Genomic DNA, 16423 nt, shown 5'->3' on the forward strand with positions numbered 1-16423 from the left:
TTCACCTTGCCGTCCTCAAACAAGACTGCTCTGCTTTAAATATTATCACTGGGACGAGAAAACTGCTTTTACTTGTGGTCAAAACAAGAGTTGCCAGATCAGCTCCTCTCCAAAGCTTTCTCAAATTGTCTTTCTGCATCCTTTTTAGCTCCACCCAGCACTGACATCATCGTCCCAAGCTGTAAAACAAATTAACTTTCCTGGGACTGAAAGTACATTAACTTCCCAAACGGAAAAACAAATGTACTTTCCAGGGACTGTCCCCAGTGAAAACCACATGCATTAGCCCAGACTGACAATACATATTCTTCTGTCAATTTCACCTTCTGGCTGCTAGAAGCTCCCAGGACCTGCAGAACAGAACTCTTTTTAAAAACATTACCGCTGTCGTCAAACACACTCTTAACCCGGGCTTTTAACCCTTTAATTGCCCAATATCTATAATCCTAAAATCCTCCATTCATCACAGTGGCCAAAGAACATAAGAACTAGGAGCAGGAGTAGGCCACCTGGCCCCTCACGCCTGCTCCGCCATTCATTGAGATCATGGCTGATCTTTTGTGGACCCAGCTCCACTTTCCCGCCCGAACACCATAACCCTTTCTTCCTTTATTCTTCAAAAAACTATCTATCTTTATCTTCAAAACAATTAATGAAGGAGCCTCAACTGCTTCAATGGGCAGGAAATTCCGTAGATTCACAACCCTTTGGGTGAAGAAGTTCCTCCTAAGCTCAGTCCTAAATCTACTTCCCCTTATTTTGAGGCTATGCCCCCTAGTTCTGCTTTCACCCACCAGTGGAAACAATCTCCCCGATCTATCTTAACTATTCCCTTCATAATTTTATATGTTTCTATAAGATCCCCCCCCGCATCCTTCTAAATTCCAATGAGTACACAGTCCCAGTCTACTCAACCTCTCCTCGTAACCCAAGCCCTCAACTCTGGTATTAACTTCGTGAATCTCCTCTGCACACCCTCCAGCGCCAGTACATCCTTTCTCGGGTAAGGAGACCAAAACTGAACACAATACTCCAGGTGTGGCCTCACTAACAGTTGCAGCATAACCTCCCTAGTCTTAAACTCCATCCCTCTAGCAATGAAGGACAAAACTCCATTTGCCTTCTTAATCACCTGTTGCACCTGTAAACCAACTTTTTGTGACTCATGCATTAGGACACCCAGATCCCTCTGCACAGCAACATGTTTTAGTATTTTATCATTTAAATAATAATCCCTTTTGCTGTTATCCCTACCAAAATGGATAACCTCACATTTGTCAACATTGTATTCCATCTTCCAGACCCTAGCCCATTCACTTAAACTATCCAAATCCCTCTGCAGACTTCCAGTATCCTGTGCACTTTTTGCTTTACCACTCCAAGTGTCGCCTGCAAACTTGGACAAATTTCACTTGGTCCCCAACTCCAAATTATCTATATAAATTGTGATCAATTGTGGGCCCAACACTGATCCCTGAGGGACACCACTAGCTACTGATTGCCAGTCAGAGAAACACCAATTAATCCCCACTCTTTGCTTTCTATTAATAAACCAATCCTCTGTCCATGCTACTATTTTACCCTTAACGCCATGCACCTTTATCTTATGCACCTTTATCAACCTTTTGTGTGGCACCTTGTCAAAAGTGTTCTTGAAATCCAGATATACCACATCCATTGGATGGATTTGGAGCTTGCAGATTCTGCCCACAAATGTTCTTTGTTTGCACAATTTGAAATAATTTGAGATTGTGCCTTGCAGTTGTTACAATTCTGAGCATCCACAATGTGCAGTGCTGCTTATTTCCTGCAGGAGCTGCAGTAGACACAAAGTATACATCTACTCCAGGGCCTCCTGCATCCACCCTTAGTTTTTTTTTCAGGAATGGTCAGGCTGGTGCAAGAGTGATTCAAGTCAACAAAAGTCTATATCCTCTGGATTTATCAGACTGAGAAATTGGATTGAAACAATCATACTGCAATGGTTCAACAGTGACGGTTGGTGTGGGTGGCCGTATTTCGTCATTAGTATACCTGTAAACTCCTGGTCATTGCATTCAAAGGACTAGGGAAGAGTTACCCATTGCACAAACTTGGACAGCCACGTGAGAAATTGCACACTTTCACTTTCAGAACCATTATCTGACCCAGCAAAAGGAACGATTGGGTGACCTCAGACCCTTTTGGCAACAATTAAAACCCCAGAACAATCCACCTCACTTCCTTCTAATTAAAAGAAACAGAACATAAGAAAGATCAGGAAGCATTCGAGTAAAATGCACTGAATAATTCTGCATCACACACTGTAATTTATAATCTAAATTGTACTGGCTGATACTAGAATGTGTCTTGACAGCTGTTTATTTCATTCTCATAGATTCCTAGATGTTTACAACGCAAAAGGAGGCCATTTGGCCTATCGTGTCCATGTCAGCCAACAAAGATCTGACTACGCTAATCTCATGTTCCAGAACTTGGCTCATAGCCCTGGAGGTTACGGTAGCACAAGTGGATATCTGAATACTTCTTAAATGTTACGAGCGCTTCTGGCTCGACCACTCTTGCCGTTGTTAAGATTGTTGGCATACATTTATAGTTGGGCCAAATGGAAGGCCCAATGGCCCATTCTCTGGAATGGGGCTGAGTTCATTTCAGGGCGGATTATTATATGTTGGTAGGGAAAGGCTACTATGAAATGTGTGTCTCATTAGATCTTATTTAATTACTGCAGGAGTGTCAGCAGTTCATTTCAAAGACAATCCTGTTGCCTCAGAGTTGGCTTTGCCTTCTGGTTTTTTTTCTCCCGGTTGCACGCTAGATGTTCTTCAAGATAAATTTGTGGAAGACACAAGAGCCAACAGCAGTTTTACTGACCTTAGCTCAGCTCTACTATTTTGTCTACGCATTAGAAATTACAGTTTGAAGATGCCGAAGTCGGTATGGGCTGAATGTCCTTCTTCTGCAGGGATGCTTTGGCTCTATGGACTCTAGTGGATGTATGTACAATATTGTACCTTTCCTGCACTCTTGATATTGAGCATCACGCTGTGGCTATGATCCAAAGCTGCATAGCATTTTTGCTCCCCAAATGAATCTTTTTGATCCTCCAAATAAGGCTGGCACTGTTGAATACCACAAGACGATTGCATATGGAAGCTGGCAGGGAAAAGAAATTCACATGAATGATTTACTGCTGTGGTCCTGTTGAAGGAATGGTGGTCCATTTAACTTATTAAGACAGAGTTTGGGCTATGGACCCATGTAGTGATAGCTGACATTTGCAACCTATTATAGCATCCCTGATGCCTGGTTCAGTTCAGCAGTTGTAAAGGCCCTGAGCAAACTGGTGGTCAAAGGACAAGCAAATTGCTAAATGCCGTATTTAATTTTTAGACTTGTCTTGTGACAGATGAAACAGACAGCTTTAATGTTTTTTTCAGGAATGTTCCAAGTTATTTCAATTAATCCTCTTGTCCTTCAAGATAAGGTTGGATTTTCCCCCATTGCACTAAGTGCAGGAGTGGGTATGAAAAGCGGTGTTCTATCCACTGGCAGCAATGGAAAGTTTTCACACCGTATCATCCCCGCCCCATTATTCACGTGCAGGGAACATGCCGGATCTTATGTGTGTGTGTGTGTGGGGGGGCTCAAGGTCCAGCAATGTGACCAATCCCGCTTTGTAGGCGGTGGCAGTGGTGGTCCGAGCCAACATGGTGCAGAACAGGTCAGCCACCCAGAGCAGAAAAAGGATCTTTTCTGTGCTGCCAGAGCAAGTCAGCCAGCTCATCATCTCTAAACTCGCACACTCACAAGCCCATCACCGATTCACATTGATCTCACACACTGCCGACTCAAGGGATATCAACACTCACTCACTCAAATCTCCTCTGGAGCTTGTGTCCTCATCCCGTCCATGGTTCCATTCGCCATTCACACATGCCAGGCATCCTTGTCACCTGTCCTGGCACGTGTCTTGCTAACACTCTCTGCTTGTCTTTATGCAGAACAAGCTCATGCACAACCACAGGGAGAGATCCCAGACCAGAGTTGGAATGCCGGAAATCAAGGCCTTCTCTCAGTTCAAAAACCGAGCCATGGAACTGGCCAGAGAGGACATCTACCATGCTTTCACCAATGGGGAGGTGGGCAGCATGCACCTAAGTGAGGTTCATGCACCAGCTTATCCCTCAGACAACCATACTGCGAGTGCTTTATTCTGTTTTAGCATTGCCTGCACGCAATAATTGTGGTGATGTGCATCAATGTAAATACATGTAGGCAAACTAGACACTAGAGGGAGCACCAGAAACATCACACACACACACACACAATAGATCAGTTAGATAGGAGACGACCAATGGACAATCACGATGCACACGGAGGTGACACGACCACAGGGGGGCATTACACTGACCCATATATAAAGGACACCACACACATGATCTGCCTCTTTCCAGTGGAGACAGTCAGTGAGTACAGACACAGGTTTGATTCAATGTTAGACCCATCACGTGGATTGCAGCAGCTGGTTAGTCAGTCTGGGTAGCTATAGTAGGATTAGCAGTAGTATTGAACTTGAGTAATAGAAGTGTAAATAGTTTAATAAACGTATTGAAGTTATCTCCACGTCTGAACCTTCCTTTGTCAAGTGCACCACAAGGAAGCCACTTATGTTACACCTACAACATAACAAATCAATAAGCATCTCTCCTTTCTTTCACAGGCATGTCTGGAAAGCTCCCAAAGGCAACCACTAGCCAGACCCTCAGCTCCAACCCCACCGACACCTCAGAGGAGGAACCAGAGAACTCCACACCAGATGACCCATCACAGCACTCACGTACAGACTCCATAAACGCAGAGACGCACACCTTCTTGGCACATAGTTCTAGAGCAGGCTTAGGGTCACAATCTGGTGAGCACAATGCACAATCTGGCCCAACGCAGCCAGAGGTAGGGACATCCCAGGTCATTTGCTCTCGGACGACTGCTGGGGATCACGATTCTGCTGAGTATGAGTCAAATGACGAGCCTCAGTACTTTTTCCTGAATCAATTGGTGGAGGTTCAGCAACAATCATAGGAACATCAGGAAGGGATGCCAGCTGCACTCCTCAGATTGTAAGGCACAATGGAGGAGTCCATCCACATTCAGTCTGAGGTGATAGTGCTGTCATGCCAATGCACCCAGGTCAACACAGGTATGATGGAGGACACAGTGGAGATCTTGGTCCAGGATAATGGTCACCCATAGAATCATAGAATCATAGAAGTTTACAGCATGGAAACAGGCCCTTCGGCCCAACCAGTCCATGCCGCCCAGTTTTTACCATTAAGCTAGTCCCAGTTGCCCGCACTTGGCCCATAACCCTCTATACCCATCTTACCCATGTAACTATCTAAATGTTTTTTAAAAGACACAATTGCACCCGCCTCTACTACTACCTCTGGCAGCCCATTCCAGACCATCACTACCCTCTGAGTGAAGAAATTGTCCCTCTGGGCCCTTCTGAATCTCTCCCCTCTCACCTTAAACCTATGCCCTCTAGTTTTAGACTCCCCTACCTTTGGGAAAAGATGTTGACTATCTACCTTATCTATGCCCCTCATTATTTTATAGACCTCTATAAGTTCACCCCTAAGCCTCCTACGCTCGAAGGAAAAAAGTCCCAGTCTATCCAGCCTCTCCTTATAACTCAAACCATCAAGTCCCGGCAACATCCTAGTAAATCTTTTCTGCACTCTTTCTAGTTTAATAATATCCTTCCTATAATAGGGTGACCAGAACTGCACACAGTATTCCAAGTGTGGCCGTACCAATGTCTTGTACAACTTCAACAAGACGTCCCAACTCCTGTATTCAATGTTCTGACCAATGAAACCAAGCATGCCGAATGCCTTCTTCACCACCCTGTCCACCTGCGACTCCACCTTCAAGGAGCTATGAACCTGTACTCCTAGATCTCTTTGTTCTATAACTCTCCCCAACGCCGTACCATTAACTGAGTAGGTCCTGGCCTGATTCGATCTGCCAAAATGCATCACCTCACATTTATCTAAATTAAACTCCATCTGCCATTCGTCGGCCCACTGGCCTAATTGATCAAGATCCCGTTGCAATCCTAGATAACCTTCTTCACTATCCACTGTGCCACCAATCTTGGTGTCATCTGCAAACTTACTAACCATGCCTCCTAAATTCTCATCCAAATCATTAATATAAATCACAAATAACAGTGGACCCAGCACCGATCCCTGAGGCACACCACTGGTCACAGGCCTCCAGTTTGAAAAACAACCCTCTACAACCACCCTCTGCCTTCTGTCGTCCAGCCAATTGTGAATCCAATTGGCAACCTCACCCATAGGGAGGGAGACCAGCAGCAGACACCCCGGGGCCATACACCCAGGTGACTCCAGGACTCTCCGGCCGATCTAAATCACCTCTTCTTGTGACCCTATCACCTTTAGCTTCACAGGCCGAGGAGGTTGCGTCTGCCCCAGCAGGACACACAAAGTAAGCAAGGGCATTCCAGGTCTCAGCCCTCCAGAGGACACCTGCCGAGGTATCACAGACAACAAAGCATAGCAGACAACAGAATACCTCCACCTCCGCTCAGGATGTCGGGAAACTATCAAAACATAACGGTTGGCTTAGGAAAGTTTAAAAGATTTAGGAGCATAATGGTGGCTCCGACGGAGTGTAGGAGGAACTTCTTCACCCAAAGGGTTGTGAATCTCTGGAATTCCTTGCCCAGTGAAGCAGTTGAGGCTCCTTCTTTAAACGTTTTTAAGAAAAAGATAGATGCCTTTCTAAAGAATAAAGGGATTCGGGGATATGGTGTACGGGCCAGAGAGTGGAGTTGAGTCCACAAAGATCAGCCATGATCTCATTAAATGGCGGAGCAGGCTAGCGGGGCCAGATGGCCTACTCCTGTTCCTAATTCTTATGTTCTTATGATATTCACAACATGTATTTAACGTACACAACTGCATACAGAATCGCACTATTTCACATCTCTTGTGTATGCTTCCTTTCTATGATGAGCTGTGTTGCTGTCAGTCAGGTGTGACACAATGGTCCCCCCCTGCACTTATCGCAGATGTTGCTATCATGGGCCTCTTTTCTATTGACTGTGCTTCTGTATCACCACAGTGTGTGGCCCTTTTCCAGATCATTCTCAACATCAGCGGTGCCACCTCCTTAATATTAAGTGCGCTTGTGCAATGATCCTAGTTCACATGCTTTTGCAGGGTCACGTCATGTTTTCTCTTGGCTGTGTATGATTGAGGCAGGAGTGTTCTCCTATCTCGCCTGCATTCTTGAAAGATGACAAGAAGAGATGTGTTCACACATGGAGAAGGGAGTGTCAACTATAAGCTCCATATGCTCTCTGTCTCTTGGCAATGTTTTCATGCTGTGAGCCCATACTCCGAGCTTGTGTGCGCTGCGCTCAGCCAAACACATTTTCAACTTTGAGTGTACATCTGCGAAACTACCATTAAATGGAAGCACCTTGCCACCTCAAGGTGAAGAAGCTCTGTCACATTATTGTCCTGGTACTCAAATATCCAATGTAAAAATGTCTCTCACCCTCTAGTTATGCCTGTGGTGGGGACAAGACTCTTGTTACAAAGGGCACAATGTCTGTGTTAAAGGGGAGGCATTTAATGTCTGGCAGGCAAGTGATTGACATCATCGTGCTTAGGTTGTTCATATCCATATTACGGGTGAGGATAAAGGCGGTCCAGGATCCCTAACTGAGTGTGTCTCCTGTCAGTGTAATTTGGAAGAACGCACCGCAGATAACTGAGTCTTCTCTAAATGGATTCACAGCATTGGCTGCCTTGTCCCAAGTGTGAACTATCTGATTCACCATCGTGTTACACAAAGCTATATTGTTCCATTGCTTGTGATGGAACTTTTTGAGGAATTAAATGAATGAAAATTGCTTATTGTCACAAGTAGGCTTCAATGAAGTTACTGTGAAAAGCCCCTAGTCGCCACATTCTGGCGCCTGTTCGGGGAGGCTGTTACAGGAATTGAACCGTGTTGCTGGCCTGCCTTGGTCTGCTTTCAATGCCAGCGATTTAGCCCTGTGCTAAACAGCCCCTGCTAGGAACCTTGTCAGATTGAAGGTAAATAGCTGCAAGCTGACTGACATTTGAGCAACAGCTCCTACATCTTGCAGGATGCCATTGCAGCTGGGATGCTGGAGAGTTGCTTGAGATAGGAATTCCTGATGACTAGTGCCGGAACGCCCTCCTTTAGTCAGCAACTTAACTCAGCAAAGGATACATGCTCCGTGGCTTAACCATTCTTCAAAGGATCAGTACAATGTGAGCCTGATGAGTAACTATTCACTCTCATATTAAAGTGCATGGCTGAGGTGAGAGGAAAAGCAATGCCGGTGTTCATTCTGGCCCATGATGGAGGGCCATGTCCAAGAGAGTACCCGCTGTAGCTTGTTCTCCTCCTGGTGGTTATCAGGGTCTCATCTGCACACCTGCCTTGTCTGGCCATGCTAGCGCCTCCTTCCCTGCTGCCTCGGCTTTGTCGAACTGATCACCCACATCCCGTTCTGCTCAAAAGAGCAGACATGCAGCTCCTCCAAATTTGGCAGGTTCTCCTCCCTTTGTAGTGTCAGGTTGCACAGCATGCAGGAGACCACATTGATCTGTGAGATCCTTTGGGAATTATACTGGAGTGCTCTGCCAGATGTATCCAGGCATTGGAAGTGCATCTTTTGGATGCCTCTCTCTTTCAATCACTCATCAATAAATGTGGGTTCAAGGGATTTGTTCCCATGCCAGAAAGCACTCACCACTGAAATGATGGCCAGTGCAGGATGGGTATTAAAGTCCTCACCCACCCCAACATGACCAACTGCTATGACATTTCTTTAACTTATTCAGGAAATTGGATTGGTGGGGGGTGCGGTGTGGGGGAAGGGGGGGGGGGGGGGGCGGTGCGGGGGAATTAGGGCTGGTGGGCTGTGGTTTCTCTGCTGTGAACTGTCCAACTCCAACTTTCTAACAGACTTCAGAAGCTTGTGCAGTCACCCAATTGCTCTGGAGTTACTCTGAGCAATTTACATGCTGCGAACAATGGGTTTAAACAAGGATATTGATTAGTGCCACTTTGTGGGATTAGTTTCACATGAATGGGCATCATTGCTTCACATACTGATTCCTTGCAGTGTTATTGAAAGGCTCCAAACATGTCTCATCTGTCCTCTCTTATTTGGGAAGGCACAGTTTAGCTGGGTGCCCCTTTAATCAGCGCGCCCCAATGCATGCACCTGCCTCCCAATCTGCCCATACAGCCCTGGCTTCTTACAAGTCATCCCTGCCTTACTGCTGGTTTGGTAGATAGTGATATGCCTTTGGCTACCCCCTGAAAGCAATGTGGTACTGCCTGCGAAGCCTAGCACTGATTCACATGAGTGCTGCATGCTACAAGGTAGGCGAACCAACCCTCCAAGTCACAAATGAAGTGCAGGTTGCCAGCTGCATATCTCTTGTGTACCATTGTGAAACATATTGTTTTAATTGCATGGTGACATGCCCGGATGATCCAGCATCAGGAGTGAGGCCTGAAAATCAGATGTGAGGAGTCCTTGTATTGTTGCATGTATTGAAATGAAGTTCCCGACGTGCTGCAGTGGGAAGGGTGGCCCACCATTGAAAACTGGAGCACAAAATCACGACTTGGTTTTATGATATGCAAAACCAATATTTTCCACTTCCGCCTTGCAAATGGGAGCGGAAAATCCCGACCCAAAGCTTTGAAGAAACTAAGTTGCTGATGGATAACTAGCAACAGTACCGATAGTTTGCATTTACATACAACGTTCAAAGTGGAGAAAGGCACCAAGTTGCTTCTCAGAGGTGTAAAGAAGGAAAACCCAGTATCTCATATGGAACAATGGTATGATCGAAGACAACAATCTTCTGTAGCAGTGCCCGATATACTGTGGCGTTAGAGTCATCAAACACTGTTGGCAGTCCCCAATTAGGTCTTTGTAAATCCATTATTTCAATTACATTTTAAGCTATAATGAGTTTTCTGCACATTCTGCACAGAGTCTTGTGCCCTCCCCCACGGTGACGTTTGTGGCAAAGGGCATTTCATCAGGGAGGCGCGTGGTAGTTATTTAAAGCCTTGTGGCTTGGGGCTGACACCAGCTGAAATAATGATGAAAGTTGCTAGATTGTTGTTGTTAAAAATCCAATTGATCCATTTTGGAACCTCCCACTCTTACATCATCAGCCCGACAGTGAACTCGCATTCCACACTTCACAGTTGAATCTTAATGTCCTGAGGAATGAGGGCCTAAGTCAGGTGCTCTTTCAGACGATCGGTACTGGTACTCGTTCAGAAGTTGTTGCAGACCCGATGGGCCTAATGGCCTCCTACTGTCCTGTAAAGATTCTATTAATAGCTCTACCAAAGAAGCAGCACAGTCACAATGGGCCGAATGGTTTCATTCTAAGCTGTATCATTCAATGATTATGAACTGCTAAACACATTAGGTATCGAGGCCTCTGTATCCAATTTTGTCCTTAATGGCAATCAGCGGATATATTGAATCAAAAGATCGAAGAATAGAATCGTTATTTTGAATATATAATTATTTTGAAATTGTGCAGTCTTTTGATTTGTTGTATACTGGGAAGTTATTGATGTCACTGACCTTTTACCTGTGGTTATATCTTTCTAAAAGGGGAACATTTGGGAACAAGTTCTACGAATACCCTTCATCCTGGAGATGATCAACACTGTGCCCTTTATCATCACAGTAAGTCTGTCTGCTCAATCAAATATTCACTGGGGGACTGGTTGGCGGCGATTATTAAGGTCATATTTTTCTGACATGAGCAGCATATTCAAAGGATAACTTTCCATCAGGGCTACATTCTAAAAAAAGCAAATGGCTATTTTAAGAAAATTACATTTTTGTTTGTATAAGAAGCACAGGGAGAATAAACCCCATGTTGCTTACACCTATAAATTGTTTGAAGATCACATCTGCCGATTGAAGAATTTTCTGTAATACTTTGCCTGAAGTGCCCCAGCTGTAATTCAAAAATTAAGAATGTTCCTTTCAAGTGAATATAGGTTTCAAATATTCATAAATTCATGCAAAGACAGCTTGCATACCTCTGATTCACCAGAGGTGACAGGGCTCATTTTATTTACCACAATGAATTAATGTGCTCTGTGTTTGCTAAGCAGTATTCAAATTCGTTTTCAGCAGGATGGTACCATCAATGAATTTAATTAAAACAAGATAGCATCAAACTGCATAAATCTGACAACAAAATAATTCTGTAGTTTTCTGCCCTGTCTTCTCTCAAAGGTGAAAAATACACAGACCAAGGGCTAGATTTTCTATCCGGGGGCGGAAAACAGAAGTTGAATGTGTTTCCGCTTCTGAATCCAATCCTAAGGGTGGCAGGGTGAGGGCAGAGGGATGGGGTGGGGGTCGATGTGTGGGTGAGTGGGAAAGGAATGCAGAGGGTTACTCACTGGAAATTACAATTGTGCTCCCCTAATTGGCTATGAAGTCTGTTTCTCTGACCAATTAAGGGCAGAGAATGAGCGTGGTGAACCACTGTATTAGGGGATGTAAGGCAGGACCTGTACTACAGGTTCGCCGGTAGCTCCTGCTGGCTGGCTCCGCCCACGGAGAACTGTATAACTATGCATGACCTCCAGTGCCCTGCCATTTCGCCAGCTGCAGCAGGAGGCCACGCATCTGACTGTAATAAAGCCACAGTTGTACCCAACTTTAGTCTTTGTGCAATTGATCGCGCATCAATTTATTACAGTCAGATTTTCCACAGAATGGATATCAGAATTAAGCCCGATCGCCTGCAGCTGGATCCGCACTCGCCCGACGCCAGAAAAGACTTTACTCACTGGCTAGCATGTTTTGAGGCCTACATCAAGGCTGCGGACCCCGAGCCAACGGAGGCTCAGAAGATAAAAGTCCTGTACTCCAGACTGAGCTCCAGCGTGTTCCCGTTGATCCAAGATTCCACGAAGTACGCAAAAGCAATGGAACTCCTTAAGGAACACTGCACGCAGAAGGCGAACACGCTCTTCGCCAGGTATGCACTCTCCACCCGCTCGCAACTACCTGGTGAGTCCATCGAAGACTTCTGGCGGGCCCTAATTCCACTCGTCCGGGACTGGGACTGTCAGGCCGAACACGCAAATCTCCTCATGCACGATGCCTTCGTGGCGGCGATTGCGTCGGACCTGATCCGAGAACGATTACTGGAAGGGGCCACGCTCAAACTGGCGGAGACGAAAACCTTGGCGCTCTCCATGACGGTCGCATCCCGTAATGTACAATCGTACCCCTCCCGCCGCGCTGCCCACCCTTCTACTCCTTCCTACCCCTCCTGGACTCCGCTGACGACCTCCTCAGCCGGGGCCCTGCCTTCCCAATATGCCTGCGCCGCATGCCGATCCGAATCCGATCAGAAGTAGCACCCCGGGGGTCCCCGCTGCTACTTCTGCGGCCAGCAGAAGCACCCCCGCCAACACTGCCCGGCCCGCACTGCAGTTTGTAAAGCCTGCAGTAAAAAGGGCCACTTCGCGGCGGTGTGCCAGACCTGCGCAGTCGCTGCGATCGGGCCCGCTATCGCCCCTTCCCCCACGCCAGACGCTCAATGGGAGCCGCCATCTTCTCTTCCCGGGTCCATGTGCGACCGTTGGGTGCCGCCATCTTGTCCCCCTTCGGCCACGTGCGCCCTATGGGCGCCGCCATCTTGTCCCGACCCCGCAATGTGCGCACCAGGGCGCCGCCATCTTGTCCGCCACAGGGTCTCCGGACATCCCGACATCGGAACCGCACACGCTCGCCACCTGAAGCATCCGATGGCTACCCGCAGCTCGCTTCGATGACGCTGGACCAATCTCACCCGCACAACCTGGCCACCGCGTCGACGACGGTTTAAAATCAACGGCCACGCGACGTCGTGCCTGCTGGACTCCGGGAGCACCGAAAGCTTTGTTCACCCAGATATGGTAAGGCACTGCTCCCTCGCGGTCCACCCTGCCAATCAAAGGATCTCCCTAGCCTCCAGATCCCACTCCGTCCCGATCCGAGGCTTTTGTACAGTCACCCTCACGGTCCAGGGCGTAGAATTTAGTAACTTCCGCCTATATGTCCTTCCTAATCTCTGCGCTGCACTCCTGTTGAGCCTGGACTTCCAGTGCAACCTCCAGAGCCTCACCCTCAAATTCGGCGGGCCCTTACCCCCCTTACCGTTTGCGGCCTCGTGACCCTCAAGGTCGATCCCTCCTTCCTTTTCACCAATCTAACTGCAGATTGCAAGCCCGTTGCCACTAGGAGCAGACGGTACCGCACCCAGGACAAGACCGTCATCAGGTCCGAAGTCCAGCGGCTGCTTAAGCACGGTTTTATCGAGGCCAGCAACAGCCCCTGGAGAGCCCAAGTGGTAGTGGTTAAAACTGGGGAGAAACACAGAATGGTCGTGGACTACAGCCAGACCATCAATCGGCACACGCAGCTCGACGCATACCCCCTCCCACGTATATCTGATATGGTCAATCAGATTGCGCAGTACCGGGTCTTCTCAACAATTGACCTGAAATCCGCCTACCACCAGCTCCCCATCCGGAAGTCGGACCAGCCATACACTGCCTTCGAGGCGGACGGTCGCCTCTACCACTTCCTTATGGTCCCTTTCGGTGTCACAAATGGAGTCTCGGTCTTCCAAAGAGAGATGGACCGAATGGTCGACCAGTATGGTTTGCGGGCCACCTTTCCGTACTTAGATAATGTCGCCATCTGCGGCCATGACCAGCAGGACCACGATGCCAACCTCGATAAATTCTTCTGCACTGCCACTCTTCTCAACCTGACCTACAACAAAGAGAAGTGTGTGTTCAACACGACTCGGTTAGCCATTCTCGGCTATATAGTCCAAAACGGACTTCTCGGGCCCGACCCCGACCGCATGCGCCACCTCATGGAACTTCCCCTCCCCCACTGCCTCAAGGCCCTCAAACGCTGCCTGGGATTCTTTTCCTACTACGCTCAGTGGGTCCCAAACTATGCGGACAAGGCCCGCTCACTCATTCAGTCCACCCAATTCCCTCTTGCGGTTGAGGCACAACACTCCTTCGCCCGCATCAGAGCAGACATCGCCAAGGCCGGGATGCGCGCAGTGGACGAGTCACTGCCTTTCCAAGTAGAAAGCGACGCTTCAGACGTCGCCCTTGCCACCACTCTAAACCAGGCAGGCAGACCCGTGGCATTCTTTTCCCGCACCCTTCATGCCTCGGAAATTCGACACTCATCCGTCGAAAAGGAGGCCCAAGCTATCGTTGAAGCTGTGCTGCATTGGAGGCATTACCTGGCCGGTAAGAGATTTACTCTCCTTACGGACCAACGGTCAGTAGCTTTCATGTTCAATTACACACAGCGGGGCAAGATCAAAAATGATAAAATCTTGCGGTGGAGAATCGAGCTCTCCACCTATAATTACGAGATTTTGTTTTGCCCTGGTAAACTCAAAGAGCCCCCAGACGCCCTCTCCCGAGGTACATGTGCCAGCGCACACGTGGTCCCATTCCGGGCCCTACACGACAGCCTTTGTCACCCGGGGGTCACTCGATTGTACCATCTGGTCAAAGCTCGCAATCTGCCCTACTCCGTCGAGGAAGTAAGGACAGTCACCAGGGATTGCCAGGTTTGTGCGGAGTGCAAGCCGCACTTCTACCGGCTGGACCGTGCGCGCCTGGTGAAGGCTTCCCGCCCCTTTGAAAGCCTCAGCGTGGATTTCAAAGGGCCCCTCCCCTCCACCGACCGTAACACGTACATTCTCAGTGTGGTCGATGAGTACTCCAGATTCCCCTTGCCATCCCATGCCCCGATATGACGTCTGCCACTGTCATCAATCAAGGCCCTCAGCACCATCTTCGCTCTGTTCGGTTTTCCCGCCTACATCCACAGTGACAGGGGATCCACATTCATGAGCGATGAGCTGCATCAGTTCCTGCTCAGCAGGGGTATAGCCTTCAGCAGGATGACCAGCTACAACCCCTAGGAAACGGGCAAGTAGAACGGGGGAATGGGACTGTTTGGAGGGCTGTCCAGCTGGCCCTACGGTCCAGGAACCTCCCAGCCTCTCGCTGGCAGGAGGTCCTCCCTGACGCTCTGCACTCCATCCGGTCAGTATTGTGCACCACCACTAATAACACACCACATGAACGTGTTTTTACCTTCCCAGGAAGTCCACATCCGGGGTATCGCTCCCGACTTGGCTCGCAGCTCCAGGACCGGTCCTTCTCCGTAGGCACGTCCGACTCCACAAGGCGGACCCCTTGGTAGACAGGGTTCACCTGCTCCACGCCAACCCTCAATATGCCTACATTGAGTTCCCCGACGGCCGCCAAGATACTGTCTCACTCAGGGACCTGGCACAGTCAGGTTCCACACCAACCCCCCCCCCCCCCCACCAATGCGACCCCCCCCCATCTCCCACCGCACCGCCAATATTGACCCCACCAGACCATCCAGCCCCCCCCTTTTTCCACACAAGAGGATGAAGAGGACTTCTGCACGCTCTCGGAGTTCCCCGATGACTGGCCAGCATCATCACCGCCACCACCGCCATCGGTGCAAACTCCACCACCCCCAGCACCGACTTCGCCGCCACCGTTACGCCGCTCCCAACGAAGCACCAAAGCACCGGACCGGTTGAACCTTTGACGGACTCCGGACCGTCAACATGGACTTTTCTTTCCCTCCCACTGTACATAATTGCACTAATTGTGTATAGTTTCACGTCACTCCCGCCGGACTCATTTTTAACAGGGGGTGAATGTGGTGAACCACTGTAATAGGAGATGTAAGGTAGGACCGGCACTTCAGGTTCGCCGGTAGCTCCTGCCGGCTGGCTCCACCCACGGAGAACTGTATAAATATGCATGACCTCCAGTGCCCGGCCATTTCGCCAGCTGCAGCAGGAGGCCACACATCTGACTGTAATAAAGCCACAGTTGTACCCAACTTTAGTCTTTGTGCAATTGATCGTGCATCAATGAGTGAAAGGGCTATTGAAGCTGGAAGGTCAAACGGAGGCTTTGCAACCTGAAAAGAACAGCAGGCTGTAAATGGAAGGTAGGTGAGAAGAGAGCGGTGCAATATGGAGCTGCACTCACTACAACATTTTACATCTTCAATTAAAAGATAGATTCCGTAGCCAAGCCTGCAATGTGGCGAAAGGAAGGGGGAGGTGTGCTCCTCGCCCCCCCCCCCCCCCCCCCCGCCTCCACGACACCCTCTCGACCCCCCCAGGACCACCTCCCACGGGCATCTAAACCAACCCCTGCCAATGCAGGAACCTGGAGGTTGATTGGAAAACCTGGTCAGCTTCCT

General features: G+C 48.5%; 1 protein-coding gene across 1 annotated transcript in view; it reads left to right on the top strand.

Moving 5' to 3' along the window:
* kcnt2a (potassium channel, subfamily T, member 2a) overlaps positions 1–16423 on the top strand; it is a 939304-nt gene that overhangs the window by 142429 nt on the left and 780452 nt on the right. The window contains exon 8 of the mRNA XM_072512908.1: positions 10727–10801. Coding sequence (XP_072369009.1) covers positions 10727–10801 — 75 coding nt within the window. The remainder of the gene's footprint in view (positions 1–10726; positions 10802–16423) is intronic.

This window comes from Scyliorhinus torazame, chromosome 7 (genome assembly GCF_047496885.1).
Source record: "Scyliorhinus torazame isolate Kashiwa2021f chromosome 7, sScyTor2.1, whole genome shotgun sequence".
Taxonomy (NCBI): domain Eukaryota; kingdom Metazoa; phylum Chordata; class Chondrichthyes; order Carcharhiniformes; family Scyliorhinidae; genus Scyliorhinus; species Scyliorhinus torazame.